Source organism: Phocoena sinus, chromosome 15 (assembly GCF_008692025.1).
Source record: "Phocoena sinus isolate mPhoSin1 chromosome 15, mPhoSin1.pri, whole genome shotgun sequence".
Taxonomy (NCBI): domain Eukaryota; kingdom Metazoa; phylum Chordata; class Mammalia; order Artiodactyla; family Phocoenidae; genus Phocoena; species Phocoena sinus.
The window spans coordinates 86,715,489-86,738,645 of record NC_045777.1 but is presented as its reverse complement, the minus strand read 5'-3'; the positions used below and the strand labels follow the sequence as shown (position 1 = coordinate 86,738,645).

The following is a 23,157-nucleotide window of genomic DNA, read 5'->3' as shown; positions in this document are numbered from 1 at the left end:
CGGTCTACTAAGCTACCCTCCCAGCGCCCTGTGTGTGAGCTGTCGGGGCGCGATGCCGTCGTCTGGGTCCCAGTTCTCCAGGGTGCAAGGGCAAAGCGGGGCGAGGTCAGCCCACAGCCAGCAGATCCCTCCTGGAAGCACAGCAACCTGCGTCCACTAACGGGTCTCACCGGCCCCTCCTCCTCCCCTCCCCCTGCTAAGCGTCCGAGGGTCTGCACCGAATTCCCTTCCAGAAAATAAAACACAAGGTTTTCTGGCCGGAAAGAAACGGGATGGGGAGGTGCAAGCAGGACAGGAGGCTCTCTGGGCTACATTAGCGTGCTGCGAGCGCAAATAAAATTTTAAAAGTCGGGCCTGCAGCCTACTTCAGTGATCTGGACTACTCTAGGACCCTATGGAGATTCCTGGGTATCTATTCTTTCCCCCCAGCGATCCTTCGGATTTGTGAACTAAAACTGATGCCTGCCGTATCAGTAAATAAAAGACGTTCCGGTCACCAGCCACTACAGCCACCCCCGATGGTGAGACCAGGGAACTCGGGATGGAAAACAGCATGGCCGCGATCATACACTGCAGCCACCACCTCACCGCCCCGCCACCCCAACGGCACACCGAAGAAACTCAGGAAGAGAAAACGTAGGACGCTGGCCCCAGAAAGCTGAGGTGCACATCAAAGAAATGATTTCAGTGACCCCCGACTCTGGGATCTTCCCAAACGTAGAAAAGCACTAAATTCCTTAACTTGAGATGTCTTGCTTTTCTTTTGTTAACAGCGATCATTTGATATTCCAACTACCTGGTCTTTGCTGCTAAAACTTCTATAGATCCTGGCTCCCCCCTTGCCGCTTCGGAGCAATCTCTCAGAGTTATCTGAGATGCTGTGTCCGGGCTTAAGTCCTCAGTTTTGTCCACCAAATAAAACATAACTCTCAACTTTTAGGTGGTGCGTTCTTTTTTCGGTCTACACATTTAATCATCATTACAATCAATAAACTCTTCTTAAGAAATGAGCATACCTCCAGGAAATGGTTTTGAAGAATTTTTCAAAAGATGAACTTAAAAGCATGGAATTCCATAAAATAATACGGCCTGTATTGTTTTGTAAAGTTGCATCGAGTTCCCGGAAGAGTAAAAGGAAACAAACGCACACACTTCTCCGCCTGCTCTGGCACTTACCTGGAAGTCTTTGGAGGCCGGAGTATGACAGCAACAATCCCAGTGAAAAACAGAGCACACCCACCCCATGCATAATTCATACCAAACATCTTCCCCGATTGTTCTGAGAACTCTCACTGCTTGAAGAATGGATGTATTTCCAGATCATTCACCAGAGAGATGGACACAAATCCCCAGACTGAAACTTCAGACTTTTTCTACATTACACGGTAAACCCAAAATAACACCTGGAAACCTGTGGGTTGTTTTGGAGCAAGGGTGGAAGCCTGTTTCTCTGTAACATACTAACGTGGGTATGAAGAGAGTTACATAAAGGTGTCCGTGTGTATGTTTCTCTGCCTCCCAGTGTTTTTTGTTTGTTTGTTTTGGGTTTTTTTTTTTTTTTTTTTTTTTTTTTTTTTGAGGTACGCGGGCCTCTCACTGTTGTGGCCTCTCCCGTTGCGGAGCACAGGCTCCGGACGCGCAGGCTCAGCGGCCATGGCTCACGGGCCCTGCCGCTCCGCAGCATGTGGGATCTTCCCGGACCGGGGCACGAACCCATGTACCCTGCATTGGCAGGCAGACTCTCAACCACTGCGCCACCAGGGAAGCCCTTGTTTTGGGTTTTTTTGCGGTACGCGGGCCTCTCACTGTCGTGGCCTCTCCCGTTGCGGAGCACAGGCTCCGGACGCGCAGGCTCAGCGGCCATGGCTCACGGGCCCAGCCGCTCCGCGGCATGTGGGATCTTCCCGGACCGGGGCACGAACCCGTGTCCCCTGCATCGGCAGGCGGACTCTCAACCACTGCGCCACCAGGGAAGCCCGACTGCCAGTGTTTTTATCCTTCCCTCAGTCTGCCTTCTCATCCTTTAATCTTTGCCTATCTCTTCCTCTTCACGAATCACGTTATAGAGACTTTTTTATCATATGTCTTGGACACTGAATATAGTTTTGTCATATCTTTTGGGCTTAAAAAAAGGTCCCCCATTTGTCCTGCCCGCTGCATCCCAGATCAAGCTCGGATCTCCCCAGCCACACTTCAGGAAAGGGCTCAAGCTACATTTGCAGTGAAAAAGAACCAGAAACAGCAAAAGAAACTCTCATTCCTTCACAGACCTTCCCCCTTCCCTCTTCGGTACTGTGTGGCCAAGAGGTACACCTCTGATGATTCCTTCCTGCTGGCTTCAGGTTTTACAGTCCTTGTTTTCTGGAATTCCTCTGTCAGTCTCTTCTGTAACCGATGGCTTTGACTTCCAGCCCAGGTTTTACACAGGAATGTTCCCCCAGGGTGCAGGACTTCTGGAGCCATGTCCAGAAGGGACAAGCACAAGGCGATGAGCCTATCGTGGTCGAGGCCCCGGATCCCTGTGGCGTTGGGTGCCATGTCACTCAGAATCACATCTGCTCTCCCAGCAGGAAGCAGTTCTCGGATTCTCTGGAAGGTTCTTGGGTCAGTCACATCGGCAGGGCACAGAAAAGTTGCTCCTTCCAGCGGGGACACGTGAAGGAGATCTACCCCAAGCACAGAGCCAACAGGAGCACTGGGATCTAAGGAAGAAACGGTGACTGTGCTTATTTACACCCTGAATCTTCCCACAAACAATAAATGCAACAAAATAATAAAATAGAAATAAAAAGTCAGGACCGAGGAAAAGAGCTAATGTGCAAATATGTGGACACAAGCCTTTCCCCACTTTCTGTACATCCTACAAAAACACGTGGTGGGGAGTGGTTTCCTCTGAGGAAACTGAGGCCCAGAGAGGAAAAGTGACTGTCCCAGGGGACAGGCAGACCTGGGGCCACACCCTGGGCCCTGACACCGTCTCTGATTTCATTGCACTCCCTGAGCTTTGCGGTCCATGAAAGGGCTTTTACCTCTGAGTGCTCTTTTTGACAAACTGAAACAGAAAATGACACACCAGTATACAAAGTGCCTCTGGATTAAATCAACAAATCCATTCTGCAGGTAATCCAATTTCTTTCAATGCAGAAACTAGCAGAAACGAGCCAAGAGGGGGGAAACGGACAAATGCAAAGTAAGGTAAAAAAACTTGATACCCTGCCCATATTTGAGTGATGCCAGTGGTGAAAGAAAAAGATGTTATTGTTTCACCTCACCTGAAACAAGATTTCCTGCCCGCACGGCCGCTGCCCCCAGGCTCCACCTCCCTTCCCTTCCCTTCCCCTTCCAAGCTCCCCTCTTCACAAGCCCTGGGGGTCCCTCCCTGCACCACCCCTACACGCCAGGCTCCCTACATGCCAGGGTAGATACAGGCTAGATACATGAAGGGAACAGACTCTTTTGTAGCTCACTCGGCTTGGTAAAAAACCTGCTCCACGGGTGAGGGGGCAGGGCGTTTTATCTCGATCTAAAGATTGGAAGTCCAGGTATTCTGCAGGATACCTCATTTTTCAAAGGCAAAAGCTCTCCATTTTCAGCCCTGGCTAGTGGGACAACTCTTGTTCCATTTTATACACTTCTGGTGTCTCCTTTAACGTCCCACATACTACAGCCCCAGGAAGTGTCCTCTAAAGGCAAATGGCTTTGGTTCCATTTTTGCAACTTCTGGGAGTAAAAGAACCAAACCATTTGATCCACACACTCTTTGCTTCTGCCACCTCTTCCTACAAGTTAAACTTTAGCATTTTCCTGCTTCTACTGAAGAGAAATTAGGGGGACAGGAACCACTAAAATCAGTTGTTAGGAAGTCTGTGGACAGACTCAGTGGTGGGAAAAGGAACGAAGTTTCTGACTCATTTTCACTTAGCTGATAAATACTAAGCTCAAAAGAAATTTTTTTAACTGTTTTTAAGGTGTCTGGGAGAGATCTTTGTGAACTTCACACGTGTCACAACCGCCAGTGCATGTGGCACCCTCAGACTTCACAGCAGGAAACACAAGTGGTAAGGATCGTTACCACAGCACTGCACACCCAAAAGCAACCTTGGTGCCCAGGATGGGGAGACTGTAAACACCAACAGTACGACCGTTATCTGGAATACCACGCAGCTGTTTCAAAGGATGGCATAGTTTCCTGTCCTGCATAGTTAGTTGATCTATTAGTGAGAGGAAACTTTTTTATATAGACGATCTTAGTCAAAACCCCTAAATGTAAAACAAATAAAAGCTAAGTCCCTCAAGTTGAGCCGAAGTGGGGAATCCAGAGCCACGAGGGCCCCCCCGGGCAGCCCCAGGAGCACCTCCAGGAAACCTGGGGCTTCAAGGACCAGGACCTGGAAACCCCTGAGGTTGACTCAGTTGTACTGTCATGGAAAGACATCAATATATCAGTCAGCCAAAAAAAAAAAATATATATATATATATATATATATATACCTCTGTTGAGGCTCCAAATCAGCAACAAAGGTACGGGATGTACACCAATATATTAGTCTACACACCACTGCGGTGTGATTTGAGGTGACTTTCATTTTCATCATCCCTTTCTACCCTGTCTCTCATTCTGAAAATGTCAGTGTTGCATCGTCCCTCCTAAACCACCACGCAGAAGCATGTGCCCTCACGGGGCGGCTCAGCTGCTCCGCATCCCCTGGCAGAGGGCAGCGCCTGCGTCTAAACCACGGTGGTCGGGAGGCCCCACCTGTGCCTGCGGCGTTGACACTCTGCACAGCCACCTGGCTCCACGCGCCAGGAGCGGCGCCGCAGTCTAACACCCGGAGGCCGGGCCGCAGAATCCGGTGCCTCTCGTTCACCTCCAGGAGCTTGAAGGCACTTCGACACCTGTAACTCTCCACCTTCGCAGCCTTCACAAACGGGTCCCTCAAATGCCGCATCAGCCACAGGTGCTCAGCGCCCGTCCGGCCCTTGAAGCAACTCCCACCGGTGTGGAACCTTTGACGCTGAAAGGAAGCCCACACCAGCTTCGAGGACCTGGTGAGGAAAAGGGAGCAAGCAGGTTGGCATTGCAAAGACCAGCAGGTCAGGAGCTCACAGGCTCAATCCGCACGTTTTCAGAGATGCGACAGTGCGGCCCAAGAGGGAGAGGTGACTTGACGAGGCCCCACAGCCGGAAAGAAGGTGTTACGGGCTGAACCGTAGCCCCCCGAAGTCTCTACGGTCAAGTCCCAACCCCCAGCACCTCAAGAGGTGGCTGGTCTTTAAATGAGGTAATTCAGGTAAAATGAGGTCACATGGGTGGGCTCTAATCCCATATGACTGGTGTCCTTGTAAGAAGTTAGGACACAGACACACACACACAGCGAAAACCACATGAAGACACAGGGAGAAGATGGCCGTCTACAGGTCGAGATGTCCCAGGAAGCAACCCTGCTGACACCGTGATTTCAGATTTCCAGCCTCCAGACACCGAGCCAGAAACTTCTGCTCTGTAAGTCGCCCGTCCTGGGTGCTGGTTTATGGCAGCCGGAGCAAGCTCCTCCAGCAGGCCTCTCCCCTTCAGCCCAAAGGTGTTTTTTTCCCTCCTGAAAACTCAAACGTTAATGGTAGTCACCTTGTTTGTGTCAACCAAAGTTTTCCCAAGACTGGTTAAAAATGATGATAAAATTAATGAAAGTAACATTCTTTCCCAGCAGATAGAAATTTCCACTGGGCTTTGAGAAACTCTGAGAAAACCCCGTGAGGACAGGTCCTTCCCTTGCTTAGTTCCATGGCTTTGGCGGCTAGTACAGGGTCTGACTGGCCTGTCACATTTCTTAAAAAAACTGAACTCACCCTGTGTGTGAACGAAGCGCAATTTCCAAGCCTCTTAGGGGAAGTGGGGTTGTTACACCTCCCTTCATGTAAGTCTCAGAACAACCCGACAAAGGAAGCTCTGCGTCCTTTCTTCTGATGAAAAAGGCTGCCATTAGCCCCATGGCTAGCAGCCAAAAGTTCCTTCAGCATGAAAACATGGTGACAAGATTTGGAGACAATAACGTGAGAACTGCTACCTTTAAAAGGCGTAAAGAGGCTCGAGGAAAGAGGACACAGGGTGGTCCTGGGCGCCAGAACTAATCCTACCGGTCAGCGGAGGCGTGGAAAGCGGAGTTACACGCCCCGAGCCCACCTGATCTGGGCAGCGGGCCTCCAGCCCCATCCCACGGCCTGGATTCAGCCACGTGGGCCTCTCACCTCTGGTACGCAGGCTTCAGGCCTGCGGAGCTCTACACAGCTTCACCTCCACCCGCGGCGCCCCCCCACCCGCCCCTCCCTTCCTAAAGCCCCCTCCAGCTCTCCGCCCGCCCGCCCCTCCCCGCGAGCCTTCGCCGACCGTCGGCTTCGTGCTGGCAGGTCTCCCCTAGTCACCTCCTCGGGGCTGACCCTCTCCGGGCCTGGAAGAGGTGGGCTCTGCTCCCCTTTTCGGACCGGAAACCTGGGGCAGGCCCCTGGCCACTCCGCCTCCCGCAGGCATGCAGTAGGTGCTCCACAAATGCCGGCTGAGCGCCAGCCGACCCGCTCACCGACCGACCCGCTCACCGACCGCCCCGCTCACCGACCGCCCCGCTCACCTGGCCATGAACGCCGACCCGGTCCAGCTGCCGCCACCGGAAGTGCCGGCCTCACTTCCGGCCCCAGGCCACGCCCCCGGAAGCGGCGCGCGGGTGGGAAAGGCGCGTGCAGAGACCGGGAGCGGGTGAGTCCGGGAGCTGGTGAGACCGGGAGCGCCGCCACGGGAGGCGGACCTGCGACTTGCCGGGGAGCGCCCGGTGGGCGGGGGCGGCTGGAGACCCGGCACGGACAAGGCCCCAGACACGGGAGTCCGAGCCTGGCGCTCGACTGTGCGTTGTCTTTAAACTCCAGTCGCGGGCCTCGTTGTACAGGCGACCCCACTGAGAGGCCACCCGGCTGACACGGGGCGCTGCCCGACCCCTGACTTTAGGCGGGCTTTCTGGGGACCCGTCTGATGGCAGAACCAAGAGCTGTAGCCAACTAGACTTCAACGTGCGGTAGACGCAGGTTTGGGTACCGGCTCCGGTGTTTGATTTGGGGTCAAACGTAGCCTCTCTGAGCTTCAGTTTCCTTGGCTGAAATGGAAAAAGTAATAAGTGTCAGCTCACAGAGTTGTTGGGTCTGTTAAAGGGGATAATTTGGGGGGAGTATATAATCGGTGCCTAATCACTGACAGCTGACAGTTCCAGCAGCAGCAGCAGCATCCCGGTTACCTTAGGAAGCCAGGGATTTGGACACGAACAGGTCGGGGACATGACGAAGTCCGCAGACTAAAGGGAGGCTGGACCACAGAGACCCACCTCTCCTGCCTGACCTACCGCCAGCACCAGGACCCAAGCCTAGGGCCCTTTTCTCAGACACTGTAACCTCCCAGGAGGACCGCTGGTCCTGAATCCTGCATCTCGTCCAGTGTGGGCCCCAGACTGGGGTGGGGATGGATCAACAGCCAACTTGGTCCTGCTCTTCCAGCATTTCTCCAGCAGTGGCGGACGTCACCCTCCGAGTCTTTCTCTGGACCACACAAACCCATTCGAGCAGGAGAGGCCCTTGGGCTCCAGCACCAGGTCCCAGAGCAGCAACAGTTGTGAGCAGAGTGTGAAAACCTGTCACAGGAGTGGGGACTAGCCAGGCCTCTCTGGGTGGACTCTCCACTGTCAGGAGCCATGCATTTCTTGGGAATCTGGGAGTCTGCTTTTGCAGAGAGGCAGAAACCAGAACACAGTAGGCCAGAAGAAGGCCCCGTAATGAGAAGGCCAAGGCCAAAAGCCAGACGCAAGAACCGCTGGGTAAACTGCAGGGTTCTCTTGGTGCCCGGCGGGCTCGGGTCCTGGACACAGGAGCGGGGACAGCCCTGTGCCGAGGAGTGGGGAGGGGAAGGGATGGGCCATCATCTGACCTGCTGTATCAGCCCAGTAAGCGAAGGGCCTGGGCACTGATGCCCCTGGGTTCTGGGGGCCAGGCCTCTGTCTGCCCCAGAAAACCTGCTACATGTGACAGAGCTGGGACGTTGCCTCTCCGTGCCTTGCAGAGCACACTTCCTGTCCACCCGGCCCCTGGCCACCGCAATACACACGCTTCCGTCCACACCCAGGTCAAGCTGACCCAACCCCTTGCCTTCCCTGCAGAACCCAAGGGCACCATGTGTGCCTCGAGGCTCTACACCTTGGTACTCGTGCTGCAGCCTCAGCGAGTCCTCCTGGGCATGAAGAAACGAGGCTTCGGGGCCGGCCGGTGGAACGGGTTCGGAGGCAAAGTTCAAGAAGGAGAGACCATCGAGGATGGAGCCAAGAGGTGAGGGGAGGGGCGGGCCTGACCGCAGAACCAGCTTCCGCAGGCGACAAGGATTCGGGCTGGAGAGCCAGGCCCCTGATTTGACCACTTAGAGCCACGCGACCTGGAGCCCAGACTGAATCCTTGAGCCTTGGTTTCTTCATTTGCAAAGTGGGGATAATAACAGTACCTACCTCTTAGGACTGCTGTAAAGATTAAGTGAGAAAATAAACATAAGGGACTGAGCGAGGCCGGGCACATGGTCCGTGCTCAGTACACATTAGCTGCTGCTCTGCAGTCGTGGTTTTTAGGACATTTGGGAAGCTGCTGTGCAGTGGCTTGGGTAGAAGAATCCTGGCTTCCTCTTTCTAGCCAAGGGACTGGCCAGTCACTGGGCTCCTTCCTTTGTTCAGGGGAACTGGTGATGAGCGTGTGTGGGAGCTTCCGCACACAGTCTCAGTTCTTCCTTGACACACTCACTTTCACATGGGAAGAACCGAAGCCCAGAGAGGTTGAGCAGTGTACCCGAGATCACACAGGCCTCCAGACCGCAGCCCCTTTGCCTTCCTGCCCCTCGCAGGCTTGTGTGGATAAATCCAGCCTCCTGTGTCATCCACCGAGCCCCACGCAGTCTGGCTTCGCCCCCCTCGCTCCCATCCCTGCCCTCCCCCGCCCCCAGACACCCCAAGCTGTCATTGCCCACCCACTCTTCCTGGCTCCTCCTCTGGCTGACCCCTCCTCTGCCTTCACATCGGAGAAGGTGCCCCTCCCCCAGCTCTTCTCCGTAGACCTCTGGACTTCCTTCACAGAACCGCCACCTTTCTGATCACACCGAATTACGCCCTCTGTCCGTCGTGAGGCCAGGACTGAAGACCTTTTACAAGTCAAGTTTGTATTGAAGTATAAAGTACATGTAGGAAAATGCCAGTCTTCATCAGGGAATTTTTAAGAAATGGGTCCATCATTTAACCAGCACGTAGATCAAGAAATGGGACTGGAGGGTGGACCCTGCCCCCAGGGGGGCAGCCTGCACCCTGACTTCTGTCACAGTTGACGGTTTGGCCCATTCAGAAATACCCTGTAGAAAGAGCTTTGCAGCTGTGGCTTCTTCCTGGTATTAGGTCTGCACGTGGCAGTGGTCCAATCCGGTTTATGAACACACTGCGGCCTGCTCATCCCGGGCGTGGGCTTTTGGGCCGTTTCCGGGTTGGAGCTGCAAGTGATGTAGCTGTGGACGGTCCTATACGGTCTTTCCGGTGGATGCTGCCCTCGAGAATTCGAGGTGTTCCGCCTTAGCACATACTGCCAAACAGTTGTGCTCATTTAAAGTCCCGCCAGCAGTGTATGAGATCCGCTTCCTCCAAATCCTCAGCGCCACCTGGCATCTTCTGTCCTTTTCAGCTTAGCCATCCCGGCAGGTGCGCTGATTCCTTGTGGCGGTTTTAATGTGTTTGCCCCAGTGACTGATGAAATTGAGCCATCTGCTCAGCGTCCGTGGGCCCCTGGTGTTAAAGTCGGTGCAGCCGAGCAGACGCAGTGCTGGGCCCTGCAGTCTGCCCTCCAGACACTCGCTGCACCACCAGAAGGCACTGGAGCGGTGGCCCCGTGACCCCCAACCTCACTCCTCTGTGCCGACCTCCCCAGGATCGCAGAGCCGTCCTAAAACCGCTGACCTTCTGTTGTCGCTCAGGCCTGCGTACTGCTTCATCATCAAGGTCTCAGGTACCCTCTTAGAGCCTCGTGATTCTTTGCCCTTCAGAGGCCTCGTCCAGCAGGTGGGGCTGTGGAGGGCGCTTCCTCCCAGGCCGCCCTGAGCTCCGTTTTGATACCCGGGCGTCCTTGAGGGCACACTCAGCCCCTGCAGGCAGCGTGCCCCACTGGGGGACATCCTCTCCACAGCCACGGGGCACTAATGGCCTCCATGCTCTGGCCGGACCTTCCTTTAGGCAGGGTTGGCCTTACCCTGAGACTGAGGCCAGAAGTGCACCACCCAGGGCGCACACCGCGCGCCTGATGTAGACCAGCCTGCCTGTGACCGCATGGCACCACGCTGGCGCCCAGGGCCTGTGGGTCAGCTCCGGGCAGCTCTCTCCAGGAGCCCCGTGGCCTCTCCCCAGGGTTCCAGCCTGGGTGTAGGATGGAGCCAGGTATCAGGACCACCCCGACAAAGGACTGTTGAGCCCCTGCAGAGGGGGTCGAGACAGGTGGCAGGTTCTAATGCACGGGGCGCAGGCTGAGACCCACCCCAGGGCCCTGGGGCTCCAGCAGCAACAGGGCTTCGCCCACTTTGGGGATGACTCAGCCGTCGGCCCCAGACCCCTAGGGAAGCTCTGGCCTCTTTCCGTGCACGTGCGTGGGGCTGCTTCTTAGGCCCCAGGCCCTGGCTGTCCTGCCCTGACGAGCGAGGTCACGGCAGCCTTGGGGGTATCTGGTGCACTGCGCTTTGGGGTCCCAGGGTGGGCCCCACTTCAACAGCTGGGTTAACGTGCCAGCAGACTCAAGTGGCCGGGAGACTGGTTGTCCCTTCCTCTGTGCTGGACGTCCTTGGGGGGAAGCCATCTGAGCACAGAGGAAGATGCATCCTTCCTCTGGGGGGTTGCAGGGAGTTGCAGGCACTTGGGGACCCAGGGTGCCTCACAGCCAGGTTTCAGCTTCAGGCGTGGAGCACGCCCACCTTTCTGGCCAGCACCCACAGAGCACTGTGTTAGAGAACTCTGGAAGGCCGTGCGGCCGGCGGGTCCCCGAGCTGCACCGCGGGCTCCGGACCGCAGGGCCCCCGTGGCCCCCGCCGTGTGGGGAACATCCCAGAGATGCAGTCAGACACGTCAGCAAAACTGGATCAGTGTCACCCCTGGCTGCCTGGTTACCCCGGCCCGAAACGAGCTCAGCTTTGCCTGCGAGGACGTTATTGACATTTCATACACTGCCGTGGACTCCGGGAAGATGAGACAAAATTAGTCAAAACATTAAATCAGCAGGTGATGGTCTTAAAGACGAGCCCGCCAGCCTGCTGCCGGAGGTAGGGCGGGCCCTGCGGAAGGCTTCTGTTACATTTAATTGGGGAGCCATTTCCACCCTCGCAAGTGAAAACACACGTTCATTTTTTAGGTCGTGTCTAATTTTAATTAACCATCTCAATGAATAAATTCCAGCTTCCAGAGCATCACCTGGGCTGCATCTGAATGGCAGCAAATGGATACAGCTCCTCGCCAGGCCTCACAGGAAGGTTAGGGCAGATTCCAAGCTCAATAAGGCATCCATTTAAATAAGACCGTTTAACCCAACACACGTGTTTAACAAACACTGGTTTCCCTGACTCCTCATTACAGGCAACAGGAAGTAATTATGCGTTGTGTTCCTAACATAACTCAGAGATCAAAGCTTAAAAAGACCTTTTTTTAAGCTACCACTCTAAATAGTCAGGTATAATTAGAATGTTTTTACAGCAACAAAAATAAATACAGGGCAGTGGAGAAGTGAGACTCTAGCAGGAGACACAGGTGCTGAGCTTCACGGGTGCAGGGCTGGTGGGGTCCCCAGAGTCCCGAGCACAGCAGCACATCCAGAAAGCGCTTGCCAAGGATGGAACGAGACGCAGGATGACGGCGGCGGGGCAGCCGGTGGGGTGAAAGGCTGGTGGCGGACGGTGTGTACGAGGGTGCTCATCACGGCAGGTTTCGTGATGAGCAAGGTGGGTCTTTTATTCTATGATACACAACAGCCGAGAAGCTGGTTGAATTCCTTGAAGTGTAGAACGTGGCTCTGCAGTGTTGTGTGAAAAGCACAGGTACGAGGTACGGGCGGCATGTTAGCAGTTCTTAAAAGGGATGCACAAAGGAGAAAGACCCAAAGGGGAAACTGCAGTGGTGGCAAGGGTTCTTGCCGGGTGAGGAGTCTCTGTGTTTGCTAGATTGTCTACAATGAATATGTAGCTTGGGGAAGCATTGTTAAATTGAGGGGGGGAGTCCCGGTTCTCGTGAATCGCCCGCCACTTGTGCACTCAGGTGGGGAGATCAGCCCCCTGACCCCTTCCTACAAGCACAGGTGGTTGAGCTGGGGGAAAGGGTCCTGAGAAGCGGGGACACAGCGAGACAGGCCCAAAGCTCATCCCCTACCATCAAGTGCGGCTGAGGTGAGCTGGCTGGGGTGGGGCCTGTCTCCTTGGTGAAACAGGAGTTAAAACAGCCCCTTCTCTGGAGAAGAGACAGTAGAAACCCGCAGTCTGCTCCTGAGCTCTGAGCGGGGACAGGACAGGGCAGAATTCTCTGGGCAGGAGGACTCTGGCTCAGGGCCGGGTTCCGGGGGCTGCAGCCCGCAGAGCACCACGCACATGTGACGGCCTTAGGGAGAGCCAAGCAGGACAGGTGGGGCCTCCTGGCTCTAGCAGTGGCCTCCCGTGGGACCTCCGAGCAGCTGAGCTGGGCCAGGCCTGACCTGCCGCGTGGTGCACCCAGGGTGCTCAATTACAGAGGTCTGGCTGACCCTAAACAGCGGTCCCCGAACCCAAGCCCTTGGCCACATGTACGCACCCCGCCCCTCCATCCACCCAGCACCATTCTCGGGCGCCGCGTGGGCGCCTTGCGTTAACTGTCACCTCATGTCCGGGTGCGTCCACCCGCCTCTGCCCACAGGGAGCTGCAGGAGGAGAGCGGTCTGACGGTGGACGCGCTGCAGAAGGTGGGCCAGATCGTGTTTGAGTTCGTGGGCGACCCCGAGCTGATGGACGTGCACATCTTCTGCACAGACAGTGTCCACGGGACACCAGTGGAGAGCGAAGGTGAGTCTCTGGGCTCGTCCCTTCACGGCGGGCGAGAGGGAGGCGGGTGATGAGCGGCACGGCGGCCCTCCCCTCCCCCGGGGGCAGGTGCTGAAACACACGAGCGCCGGAGCCTCCCTACTCTTCTGTAAGATAAGGGATACAGTCACAAGGATGAAATATGAAAGCATGTCAAGTTCCTCACACAGAGTAACTCAGTAATTCCTCACAAAAAGTCAGTTTAAGATCTGGATTGACCGTCGATGACAGTTCCTTTTCACTTTCAGAAATGCGCCCCCAGTGGTTCCAACTGGACCAGATCCCCTTCGCTGACATGTGGCCCGATGACAGCTACTGGTTTCCCCTCCTGCTTCAGAAGAAGAAGTTCCACGGCTACTTCAAGTTCCAGAGTCACGACACCATCCTGGACTACGAGCTTCGCGAGGTGGACACAGTCTAGGACCGGGCTGAGCCCGTCCCTCGGGCCGTGAGCGTCCCTGCCCAGCCCCGCTGTGGCTCCAGGCTCAGCACACCGGCCGGGCCTCCAGTCTGTCTGGCGCATGATCAGATGGAAAGGAAAATAAACCTCTTTTACCTTTTCAACATTCCTCACCGGGCCTCACGAAGTCCCATCCTCGGGGAGCCGCCAGACATGCCTGGCTGTGACCTGCACCGCTGGACAGAGATGGGGGAAAGAGACACAGGCGCAAAAGGGGAGGGGACGGCTTTTCGGACGTCCCACGGGGGAGAACTGGTGCGGGAGGCCCGGCATAGGTGTGCACGGGGCCGCGGGATCCCGGGGGCGGGCTAGAGGCCGTGTCCTCCTCTCACCACCCCCTGTACGGGGAAACCGAGGCGCGGTCAGGGCCCAGGGCTCCAACCCCCGTCTAATGTAGCATCACTTGGTTGCCCTCCCTCCCCCAAGACAGGCTGACCTCGTCCTGGTTTCTGACCCTGGGGAGGGGGCTGGGGGGGTACCAACCACTCACAAAAACTTCACAACTTGACCCGACTTTTATAAACACGTTTAATGATAGTCGTTCATGTAAGTTCAGTGATAAAAATCTCGGAATGTAGCTCGTTTGTAAACAATTCCAGTTAACTGGGTGTGATGGTCATTGATCCCTGCAGCCGTATAAAGTGCTTCATACATAACCAGACTCAACGCAAAGCAAGAGGAAAGGCCTAAGATACCGAACCGTCCTGACCTCCGGCAGCCCGAGCCCCGGGTCCCCATGGCAGCCTGCCTTGGCCACGCCCTCCCTCCTCCCCACTCTGCGTCTTCGCCCGCTGACTGGGTCACCACCGAGTCAGCTGGACGCAGGCTGGAGGGGCGTGGCCTGAAGGCGCACGCCTCGGGCCAGGCCGAGGCAGTGGTGAGCCGCACTCAGCCCTAACGAGTGCCCTAACGGGACGGGACGGGAGCGGCCGAAGGGCTCCCATCGGGAAAACGGAACCGGACGTCCTTTCACGGGGCTGTGACCAGGCTCTCCCGGGCACGAGGAAAGCTCGGACGCAGAGGTGTGCGTGACCCACCTTGGAGCTGGAGCAGCCTCTCCTCCCCCTCCCCGAGCAAACACTGAGCAGAAAACCCTGCCCGCCGAGCCTGGGAACCCAGCGGCAGCCCGGGTGGAAGGGCGGACGGGGAACTTTGTGGAAAAGGTGCCTCTGCGCCCCCAGCTGCCACACGAGGGGGACACGGTCACTCCAGCATCTTCCCCCTTTCCAGCACCTGGGGTGGGGGGAGCGGGTGGACCAGAAAGTGCCCTGCAGGTGAGCCTCTCAGGAAGAGCGAGGCCAGGCCTCCAACCAAGAACGTGCTCCTGGTTTCCACGCGGGAGCCAGTCCCGCCAGGAGGATTCTCTCCTGGAAAGTGCATCTGATGTCTTTGGTGTCAGAGCTCTCCCTGGTGACCCGTGTGGGGAGGGCAAGCCTCAACCTGACCGGGAAGACGCTCCCCACCCTCCGTGCCGCTGCGCCACCACCCACCACGCGGCCAGGGCGTCTCCCCCGCTCTCCGCTGTCCCGTGGCCTCGTGTCCCTCACCACCCACGGACAGACCTCGGGGGTGAGCAGCCACCACCGCGGGGCCAGGACAGCAGAGGCCTGCGGTCAACGCTCTACGGCTCAAGCGTACACAGCACCTGGGGACCAACCTGCCGGGCGGCACAGAGCCACTCGAAGTGGTTGGGAACCCGTTTCTCCACAGAGGGATCAAAACGCAGAAGCAGCGCACAAAGGGGCAAATGGCACAGGCGGCCCCCGCTGGCCAGGCTCCGGGGGCGCACCACCCCTCTGCTCGTCCAGGAGACCGGCCAGCCCGGCACAGGAAGGCACACGTTGGCTGCCGTGGGGCTCCGGCGGGGTGGGGTGCAGCCGGCCTCCCCGCACGCCTGTGGCTTTGCTGGCACAGGCAGAATCCACGTGTGGGTGAGCCCAGGCCCCGGTGGGCACACTCACTTTGCCCTGGACTGTAACGTGTGTCAGCTCACCAGGGAAGCCTGCCTGTCACCCAGAGCCTCTGGGTCCCACGTGCGTGCCTCACACCAAGGGCAAACCCCCAGAACCCCCAGGCACGTGTTGCAGGAAGGCAGGGACCTCAGAGACCCTCGGTGCAGTCGACCTCCTCCAGCGCCCTCCCAAGCCAGTGAGAACCGTGAAGGACGGGGGGCACTTACACAACAGGGGCTCAGGGCAGGACACACCCAGGCCCCAGGCGGACATAAGCCCACCCGGCTCCAGACCGCCGCCCCCTCGGAGCAGGCTCTGTGCCGGCAAGCGTGGCAGGGAGGCTGGAAGGAGGGTTCCTGCTGCCCCAAAGAAGTGAAGTCGGTGTAACAGAGGGTTACCAGAGCGACACAGATCCCCCCGCAGAGCCCACTGCCCTGCCAGCCTCGACGCTCACGGTGCGGCCTCCCAAGAACAGACGGGCAGCCGCCCGCACCTGGAGAGACGGCGGAAGCATCGGTTCACGGACCTCCAGAAGCTCTGGTCCCCGCTTTGTCCTCCGCACTTCAGACCGCCGGGCACACGACAGGGTCACAGTGTGAGCGTGCCCACGTGTGCGTGCCATGGAGGGAGGGACACAGACACCAGGGCCGCCAGGCTCACAGTCTGGGCCCAGGGACCCTCGAGCCCCGGCTCGCACGGCCAGGGCTATCTGCGGGCCGCAGCAGCAGGTCTCGCTGGCCAGTTCGGTGTCGGACACGGCCACCGCCGTCCGACGGCAGCACGCCGGCCGCGGGGACGGTCCTGCCCCCGTCTCCCCGCTCAGCTATTCCAGAACCCTCCCAACTGTTCTAGCACATGGGCCCCAGCACACGCCCCCCTGCGCGATCTGCTGTGTGCAAACCATCCCTGCTGCCTCGCCCTCTGTGGGTCCTGGGAGAAAACCGTTCCAGGGACTCTCAACACTCTCACCACCAGACTGACAGGCCACGGTGTGCTTCGGGAGGGCCGGGCAGGGTCGAGGGCAACCGGGACAGACCCCGTGTGGCCGCGGCTTACGTGGACGCCCGGCGGCCTAGCGCATGTCCTCGGCCTTGCTCCCCGCGAGGGGAGGGGAGCCACGGCCACCAGGACCCGGCCCCACCCTGCCCGGGCATCAGCTCTTCCACAAGGGTCTGCAGCCCAACGCTGGGCCCCCTCGGGGTCGGGGCAGCCACCACGTGAAGGGAATTAAACAGGAACACACCATTTGGAAAGAAGTTTTAGTGAGGGCGCCGGAGCTGCCGCCCACGTCCTCCCGGCACTAGTGAGGAGACAGGCCGTCCTGCGGGGACCTTGGTGGGCTTGGGGCGCCGTGCGGTCCAGCGAAGAGGCACTGTAGCTTGGGCTGCAGGTCATTCCACACCTTGCTCATCTGGAGGAGGAAGGGGCAGCGCAGGGTGAGGAGATGGAGGCCGCCTGTGGCCTGACGCACCAGCTCTCTCCTCCTAAAATGCTCACGGAGAGAGGAGACGCCCGTGCAGCCACGCCAGCGCATGTGTCACCTCCCCCAGAGCTCCCAGAGTGGGGGCGGGCCGGCCTTCCCACCCGCATCGCGGCCGAGCGCTCTGAACACCCCTCCACAGACCAGCCCAGGTAAGGGCAGACCTGCAACCAGAGGTCATGGTGGCCGGTGCCACCACCCCTGCACGGGGACAGAAAGGCACGGGTCTGCTCGACGTAACAAATGTTATCACGGGGTTGCTCCCTCTGACAGGTCTGCAGGTGCCGGCCTTCTGGGCGGCTCAGAGGCCAAGACAACGTCCACCAGAGGAACACAGAGATGGGCAAAGCGAGAGCAGGGCGGCCGCCACCACAGCTCCCGGGCCCAGGCGTCTGCGAGGAAGGAGGCTGAGCAGCGAGGCCCGTGTCCAAGGCCAGCACTGGGGCAGCGGGGCTCGCGTCACAACAGGAAGCAGCGTGGCCCTGGGAACGTGCGGCGGGAGCAGAGCCTAGTCCCCGAGTTTCGAGACCGGGGCACTCACGAGTCAACCGCGGCGGAGAAATCCAGGATCGCGTCAGGAAATGTCCCCACTGGCCGCCCGGACCTGCCCGTGAGGTCTCACCAGCGTACAGCCCTACCTCCCCCAGCGCTGCTGCTGCCTTGGCCACACCTGCAGGTCCTACACTGTGCCCAAGGGCACCCCAGCGAACTCCAGGGGCACCACGAACTATGAGAAACGCTCAAGGGAAACTCAGCATTTGTCACAGGCTACGTGGACCACTGCTCTGACGCTGTCTGGAGCTAAGAACGTAAGAAACAGAACCATTAAAACGGTACTTTGGCCTCGGGCTGCTGTGAAAAGTCACTGAGGCACTAAGAGAAAGTAAAGGAACTTCTGTCTCAGGCGGGCAACACTTCTCACTCGTGCCCGACTCCCCTGGCGTCCCACTGAAAGCACAGACCCTTGAGTCCCGGGCCCAGCGGTTCTGAAAGCAAGTCTGAGAGGGATCTGTACACTAACCACATGCTGACCAGACCCTCCAGGCGGCTCCAGCACTGTTGGCTCCAGACCGCTCTGGCCCGGCCACCTCCCGCCTGGATGCACCGTCTCCTCTCTCCTACCCCTGAATCCGTGCACCCAGCCGCCGCCCGGCACCTTTCCGAACTACAGGTCTGAGTTCCCTCCACGCGCTGCTCACAAAAGCCTCCCTGGCCCTCCGGGCAGGGTCGCCAGCTTCCCAGACTGCACCCCAGCCCACCCCCGGGGCCCCGCGTGGGCCCCGTCCCCTCCAGCTGGCCGACCTGTCGGGATCTCCCACTCCTTTGGTGTCAGGGACGGCTGCGGGGCAGGTGTGTGCCCAGCACGGCCACAGGACGACGACCAAGCAGCCCCCTTCCACCGAATCCCCGAGCCGGTCTCGGAAGGCTGCAAGGGTCACGTTCTACGCCACTTGCCAGGTAGGGAAACTGGCGCAGAGCTTAAACAAGCCAACCAAGGCCGTTCAGAGCTCAGAACTGGTGCACAGCTGGAAGCCGAGACAGCTAGCATGTGAGGTTCAGAGAGTCTGAGCCTACGCTACCTCCCCGCCCCCCGCCTGCGTATCAAAGAGCTAGACGTGGCACCCAGCGGGTGTGTCCCTCACAGGAGGTGCCGGCGCCCCCAGAGCCGAGAAGGAGCCCAGGGTGGAGAGCGTCAGAGAAGGAGGGCGTCGGCTACTATGAGGCCAGCCAGCGAATGCAGAACCGGGCAGGGACCTTGCAAGTGTCCCTTCAGCCCTGGCCGCACACACATCCCAGACTGCACCTGGGGGCCAAGCCAGAGCTGTGGCTGACCCCGGCTGTCCGCGCAGTCCACAGGGTCCCCGGCCCGTCACGGCGCTTCTCAAGGGCTCAGCAGGGTTTTCACAGAAATATCCCCATCTGCGGTCCCCCTGCACCTCCTCGCACTGACACCCACTGTCTGCTCTCATTCCCGGGGATTCCATGTGCTTTGCCTCTGGCTTCTGTCTGGAACTCCTCCAGAAGCGAAGAAATTCTTCCTTTACGGTCCTGCTCTGCTCTCCCACCACCCCGCCCCCCGGAAGCCACAAGGACAACGTCAGGAGTACCATCGGCTACAACGGGACGAGCAGATTTGGACGGGAATGGTTCCAAGTCCTAGCCCACCCACTGCACTCATTTCCTAAGTAACTCTTCCAGGTCAGCCGCAGGGCTGCCAGACCTGCAGGAAGGGCTGCTGCAGGACGAAGGGCGCTGGCCCGGACGGCCAGATGTGTGTGGGGGACCCACCTCCTTGTGCCCTTGGATCTGGGAGCTGACGAAGGCCCCGAGGATGTGGGAGGTAAGGGGCAGGTAGACGTGGACCAGCTGCGTCTCCTGGTGCAGGCAGTACAGGGAGAAGTAGTTGCGAAGCTCCATCGTCTGGATCACGTTCTCCTGCTGCAGAGCAGAGAGCCCCTCGCGACTGGCCCAGCACACGGTGGGAAGCAGGAGCGCCAGGGCCCGCACCCCGCCCCTCCTGAGCCGAGGGCCAGGCGCCCCCTCCGTGCAACACATCGGTCACACCAGCTCCGTCAGCCGGTGCTCGGGCGTCAGCGTCCCAGCAGCTCAGGAAGCCGGGGGGGGGGGGGGGGGGGGGGGGGGGGGGGGGGAGGGGGACGGCCCGGGGCCCGGCGGCAGGTGTGGGAAGGTGCCCTCAGGCCCGCCCACCGCCTCGCAGCCGGGCCCAGGCCGCCGGCCCACCTCCACGATGCGGGACTCCAGCTGCTCCACGGACTCGGGCTCGCGGTTCTGCACGGCAGCGCTCGTCAGCTGCCTCTTCATCAGGCTGTACTTGTGCAGTGCCCGCTGGTGCTTGTGTAGCACGCCCTTCTCGTGCCGCTCACACAGGTCCTGCCGGGAGGAGGTGGCACGTCAGCCCAGGAGGCGGGAGACACAGGTGGCACCCGCTGCACGCGGCCTCCACGCCTGGGGCCGAGGACGGCTTTTCCTGCTGAGAAACAGCTCACACGCACCCCGCTCACGCCACTCTCGGTGTTCGTGGAAGGGAGCGTCCAGCTGAGCCACCCGGGGCGAGCTGTGAGGGGGTCACGGTGCCAATCAGCAGAGCCAGAAACCCACGGGGAAATGACCAGCGCAGAGCGGGGACGGCCCTGGACCTCACACGTAATGCTGACCGACTTCCAGAAAGCCAGTGCCCCTCCAGCAGCAAGATCGGTCTCCTAAAGGATGACACACTGGCGTTTCCCTGGGGCCCTAACGTAACCCCGATCACGATTCCTGTGGGAATACTAGCCACGGAGTCACAGGGCTGCAACTTCTGGGGCCACTCACTGGCTGCTGTCCCACCCAGTAGAGGAACCCCTTCTAGAACCTTCCCCACCGGCGCTGGGCCAGCTCCCCCTGAGCTCAGCACAAAGGATCCTCAGGGCTCACAGACGATCCAACCCGCCACCGATGGTTGGAAAGCCGCCCCTGCCCCGAGCTGAGGCCTGACTTCCCAGAACCTCTATACCCTAGAAGAGGCGGCTCCCACTGGGCCAGCCCCTCGTGCGTTTATAAAGAGCGATGGCAGTCACGCTCTCTCACACACACACACACAGACACACGCACACACACTCACACGCACGCGCCCCTCGCTCTCACATCGGGGAAGCCAGAGGCCTGCCCACAGCACCCTGCAGGACGCACACCCCCCTCCCCCGGGGAGCCTGCAGGAGGCCCATCCGCACCCCGCAGCCCTGGCTTCAGGCTCTTTTTCCATGTCCCCCAGAATCACACCCTTGAAAGGTCACAGCAGCCTTCTCAACAGCTCTGTCCCTGACCAGGCAGCAGCCGAGACTCACTTTATAGGACTGGAGCAAATCCAGGAAGAGGTTCAGTTTCTCCACCACGTCGTTCTCCTCCTGTTTGCCCTGGAAAACACGGGGCAGGTGGGCCAACGCCGACCGAGCACACAGGACCCAGAGCCAGGGGTGCACACCCACCGCGGGCCTGGGCTGGCTCGGCCCCCAGCACCGCGGGCCAGCCGTGCAGGGGGCCCCGTCCACACGACAGCCCGCCAACGTGAGGCCGAAGCCTCAGAACCCACAGATGGACAAGAACAAGGGCCGGGTGCCCTGTGCCCACCTCGCATCCTCTCGCCTCCCTACCCGCCCAGCAGCCTGGCCGTCCGCAGACAGCGGGGCTGGGTTTAAACGGGGGAGCGAGTGGGAGGGATGCACCGGGGACAAGGGGAATCGCTGCAGTTTCAACGAAAGGGAGAGAAGCACGGCCTGCGAGGGGCCGAGGGGAGGGTCTGCAGCTACGGGACTGAATCTGAAGATTTGCGGGGGGCGCGGACCCCACACACACCTCTGCACCCAGGTTGATGCGGGGGGCCCCACGGCGTCATGGGGGGGGGCTGTTCGCCGACTGGGTGTCCTGGTAACAACGGGGTGAAGCCCCGCTCCCGGAGTCACCCACCGCACCCACGAGGCGTGTAGCCCAGCGCCGCTCGCATGGACGAGCCACGTCCACACGGCCAACGGGCACTGATGCTCGGAGCCGCTCCCAGGCAGGAGGAGTCAGTGCCAAAGCCCTGGGCTGGGCTGCTCTGGGCTCAGAGTTGGTGGCTGGAGACGAGGGAGGGCAGCATGAGGGAGAAGCGCGGTCTCTCCACCTCCTGCTCCAGGCACAGCAAACACGGGCCTGCAGGCCACCACGCACCCTCCCCCCGTCGCCACAGCAACGGTCAGGCTACGGTGGTTTCCAGGGAACCCCCCATGCTAGCTCTGTGGTCCCAGCCACGTGTGCTGGGGGGCTCTCGCACCCTCACATCCCTCAGCCACCAATATGCGTCAAGTCCCTCTTTCGGGTGCACTGAGCACCTCTCCCAAGTGCAGCACCGGCTCCTCCGGGAAACCAAGCCCCTTCTAAAACCTCTAGAGCTCCAGCCACGGCAGAGAATGAAAAGTTCACCCCATAAACCACACATCAGACTCGGTATGAGGAGGGTGCAGGCAGAAGAAATGAAGAGAAGTCCAAGACCGATGGGGACACAAGCGCTGGATGGGAGCCGGGGGCTTCCACCCAAGCTCCGGCACCAACTCAGGGGACCCTGGGCCCTCGGGCCCGCTGAGCCCAGAGGTCCCCAGCCATTCAATCCCGCACCCACAGTCAAGGATCTAGCCAGTAAGGTGACAGGAAAATAACAGGCATGTTGCAGGTTTTTTCAACTCAGAAAGGGAAATACCAGATGGCCACAGGTGCCCTGTCCCTCCTGACTGGGCAGGGGACACAGGAGAACAGAGGTTCCTCCCCGGGTGTGTAGCAGGGGGGACTCCTGCGTGTGTCATTTGCTCCCAAGTCCCATCTCTTCTCTGATGCTGTGTAAGACCCTGAACCCCCAGCGCGTGCACCTTTACAGAAGGCACACGCCCTGGCACCAAGGAAGAAAGCCCCGCTGTGAGTCTCACTTGTCTGGCTGGGACACAGTTATCAGGTCTCCTAACAGGTCTGGGGAGAATAAAACTGTGATACATAAAAACGGAATTTAGGACCAGCCCTCTGATATCTTCACTTGCACAGCAAGGGTGACGTGGAACCCTAGCTCTGACGGATGAAAGTCCCGACAGGCCATTTGAGCCAGTTTCGTGTTAAAACTGCATTGATGGGGGGCTTCCCTGGTGGCGCAGTGGTTGAGAGTCCGCCCGCCGATGCAGGGGACACGGTCCGGGAAGATCCCACGTGCCGCGGAGCGGCTGGGCCCGTGAGCCATGGCCGCTGAGCCTGCGCATCCGGAGCCTGTGCTCCGCAACGGGAGAGGCCACAGCAGCGAGAGGCCCGCGTACCGCAAAAATAAAAAACTGTACTGATTTCACTTCAACATAGAAACCACCAAGAGCAATGAGGGATATTCAGGAAACAGCACCATGCAGACATGACATTGCAAAGCAGCATTTGTGAGGAACCTCGGAGGCAGGAGGAACTTCAAACCGCACCACGTCAGAAGCCTGACGCCCGTCTCCCCTCGTCAGGGCAGAAGCAGCATCCAGGTCTGAATCAGAAAAGATGCTGGAAATGATCGAGTTGGGGTTCCCACCCCGCTCTGTGCACCCCCTCCAGGTCACCTGTCCAAGAGGGAGCTGTGGGCCCA

At 59.0% G+C, this 23,157-nt stretch overlaps 3 protein-coding genes across 4 annotated transcripts in view; 1 reads left to right on the top strand and 2 right to left on the bottom strand.

Moving 5' to 3' along the window:
* Nucleotides 1-164: 164 nt before the first annotated feature.
* MRM2 (mitochondrial rRNA methyltransferase 2) lies at nt 165-6,684 on the bottom strand. The gene is made up of 3 exons (XM_032605905.1): nt 6,624-6,684; nt 4,757-5,046; nt 165-2,702 (listed from the first exon to the last, which is right to left on the bottom strand). The coding sequence occupies exons 1-3, from the start codon at nt 6,629-6,631 to the stop codon at nt 2,263-2,265; spliced, it is 738 nt and encodes a 245-aa protein (XP_032461796.1). The 5' UTR covers nt 6,632-6,684; the 3' UTR covers nt 165-2,262.
* Nucleotides 6,667-13,698, top strand: NUDT1 (nudix hydrolase 1). The gene is made up of 4 exons (XM_032605906.1): nt 6,667-6,748; nt 8,190-8,355; nt 12,966-13,111; nt 13,378-13,698. Exons 2-4 carry the CDS (start codon nt 8,204-8,206, stop codon nt 13,548-13,550), a joined length of 471 nt encoding a protein of 156 aa, XP_032461797.1. The 5' UTR covers nt 6,667-6,748; nt 8,190-8,203; the 3' UTR covers nt 13,551-13,698.
* A 400-nt stretch (nt 13,699-14,098) lies between these two features.
* SNX8 (sorting nexin 8) overlaps nt 14,099-23,157 on the bottom strand; it is a 42,073-nt gene continuing 33,014 nt past the window's right edge. The window contains exons 8-12 of one of the 2 annotated variants that reach the window (XM_032605904.1): nt 20,867-20,935; nt 20,036-20,242; nt 19,764-19,913; nt 19,311-19,460; nt 14,099-16,952 (exon numbers count right to left, since the gene is read on the bottom strand). In XM_032605904.1, the coding sequence (XP_032461795.1) occupies nt 16,842-16,952; nt 19,311-19,460; nt 19,764-19,913; nt 20,036-20,242; nt 20,867-20,935 (687 nt within the window). In that variant the 3' untranslated portion in view covers nt 14,099-16,841. The remainder of the gene's footprint in view (nt 16,953-19,310; nt 19,461-19,763; nt 19,914-20,035; nt 20,243-20,866; nt 20,936-23,157) is intronic. The other variant, XM_032605903.1, reaches the window with a different exon arrangement.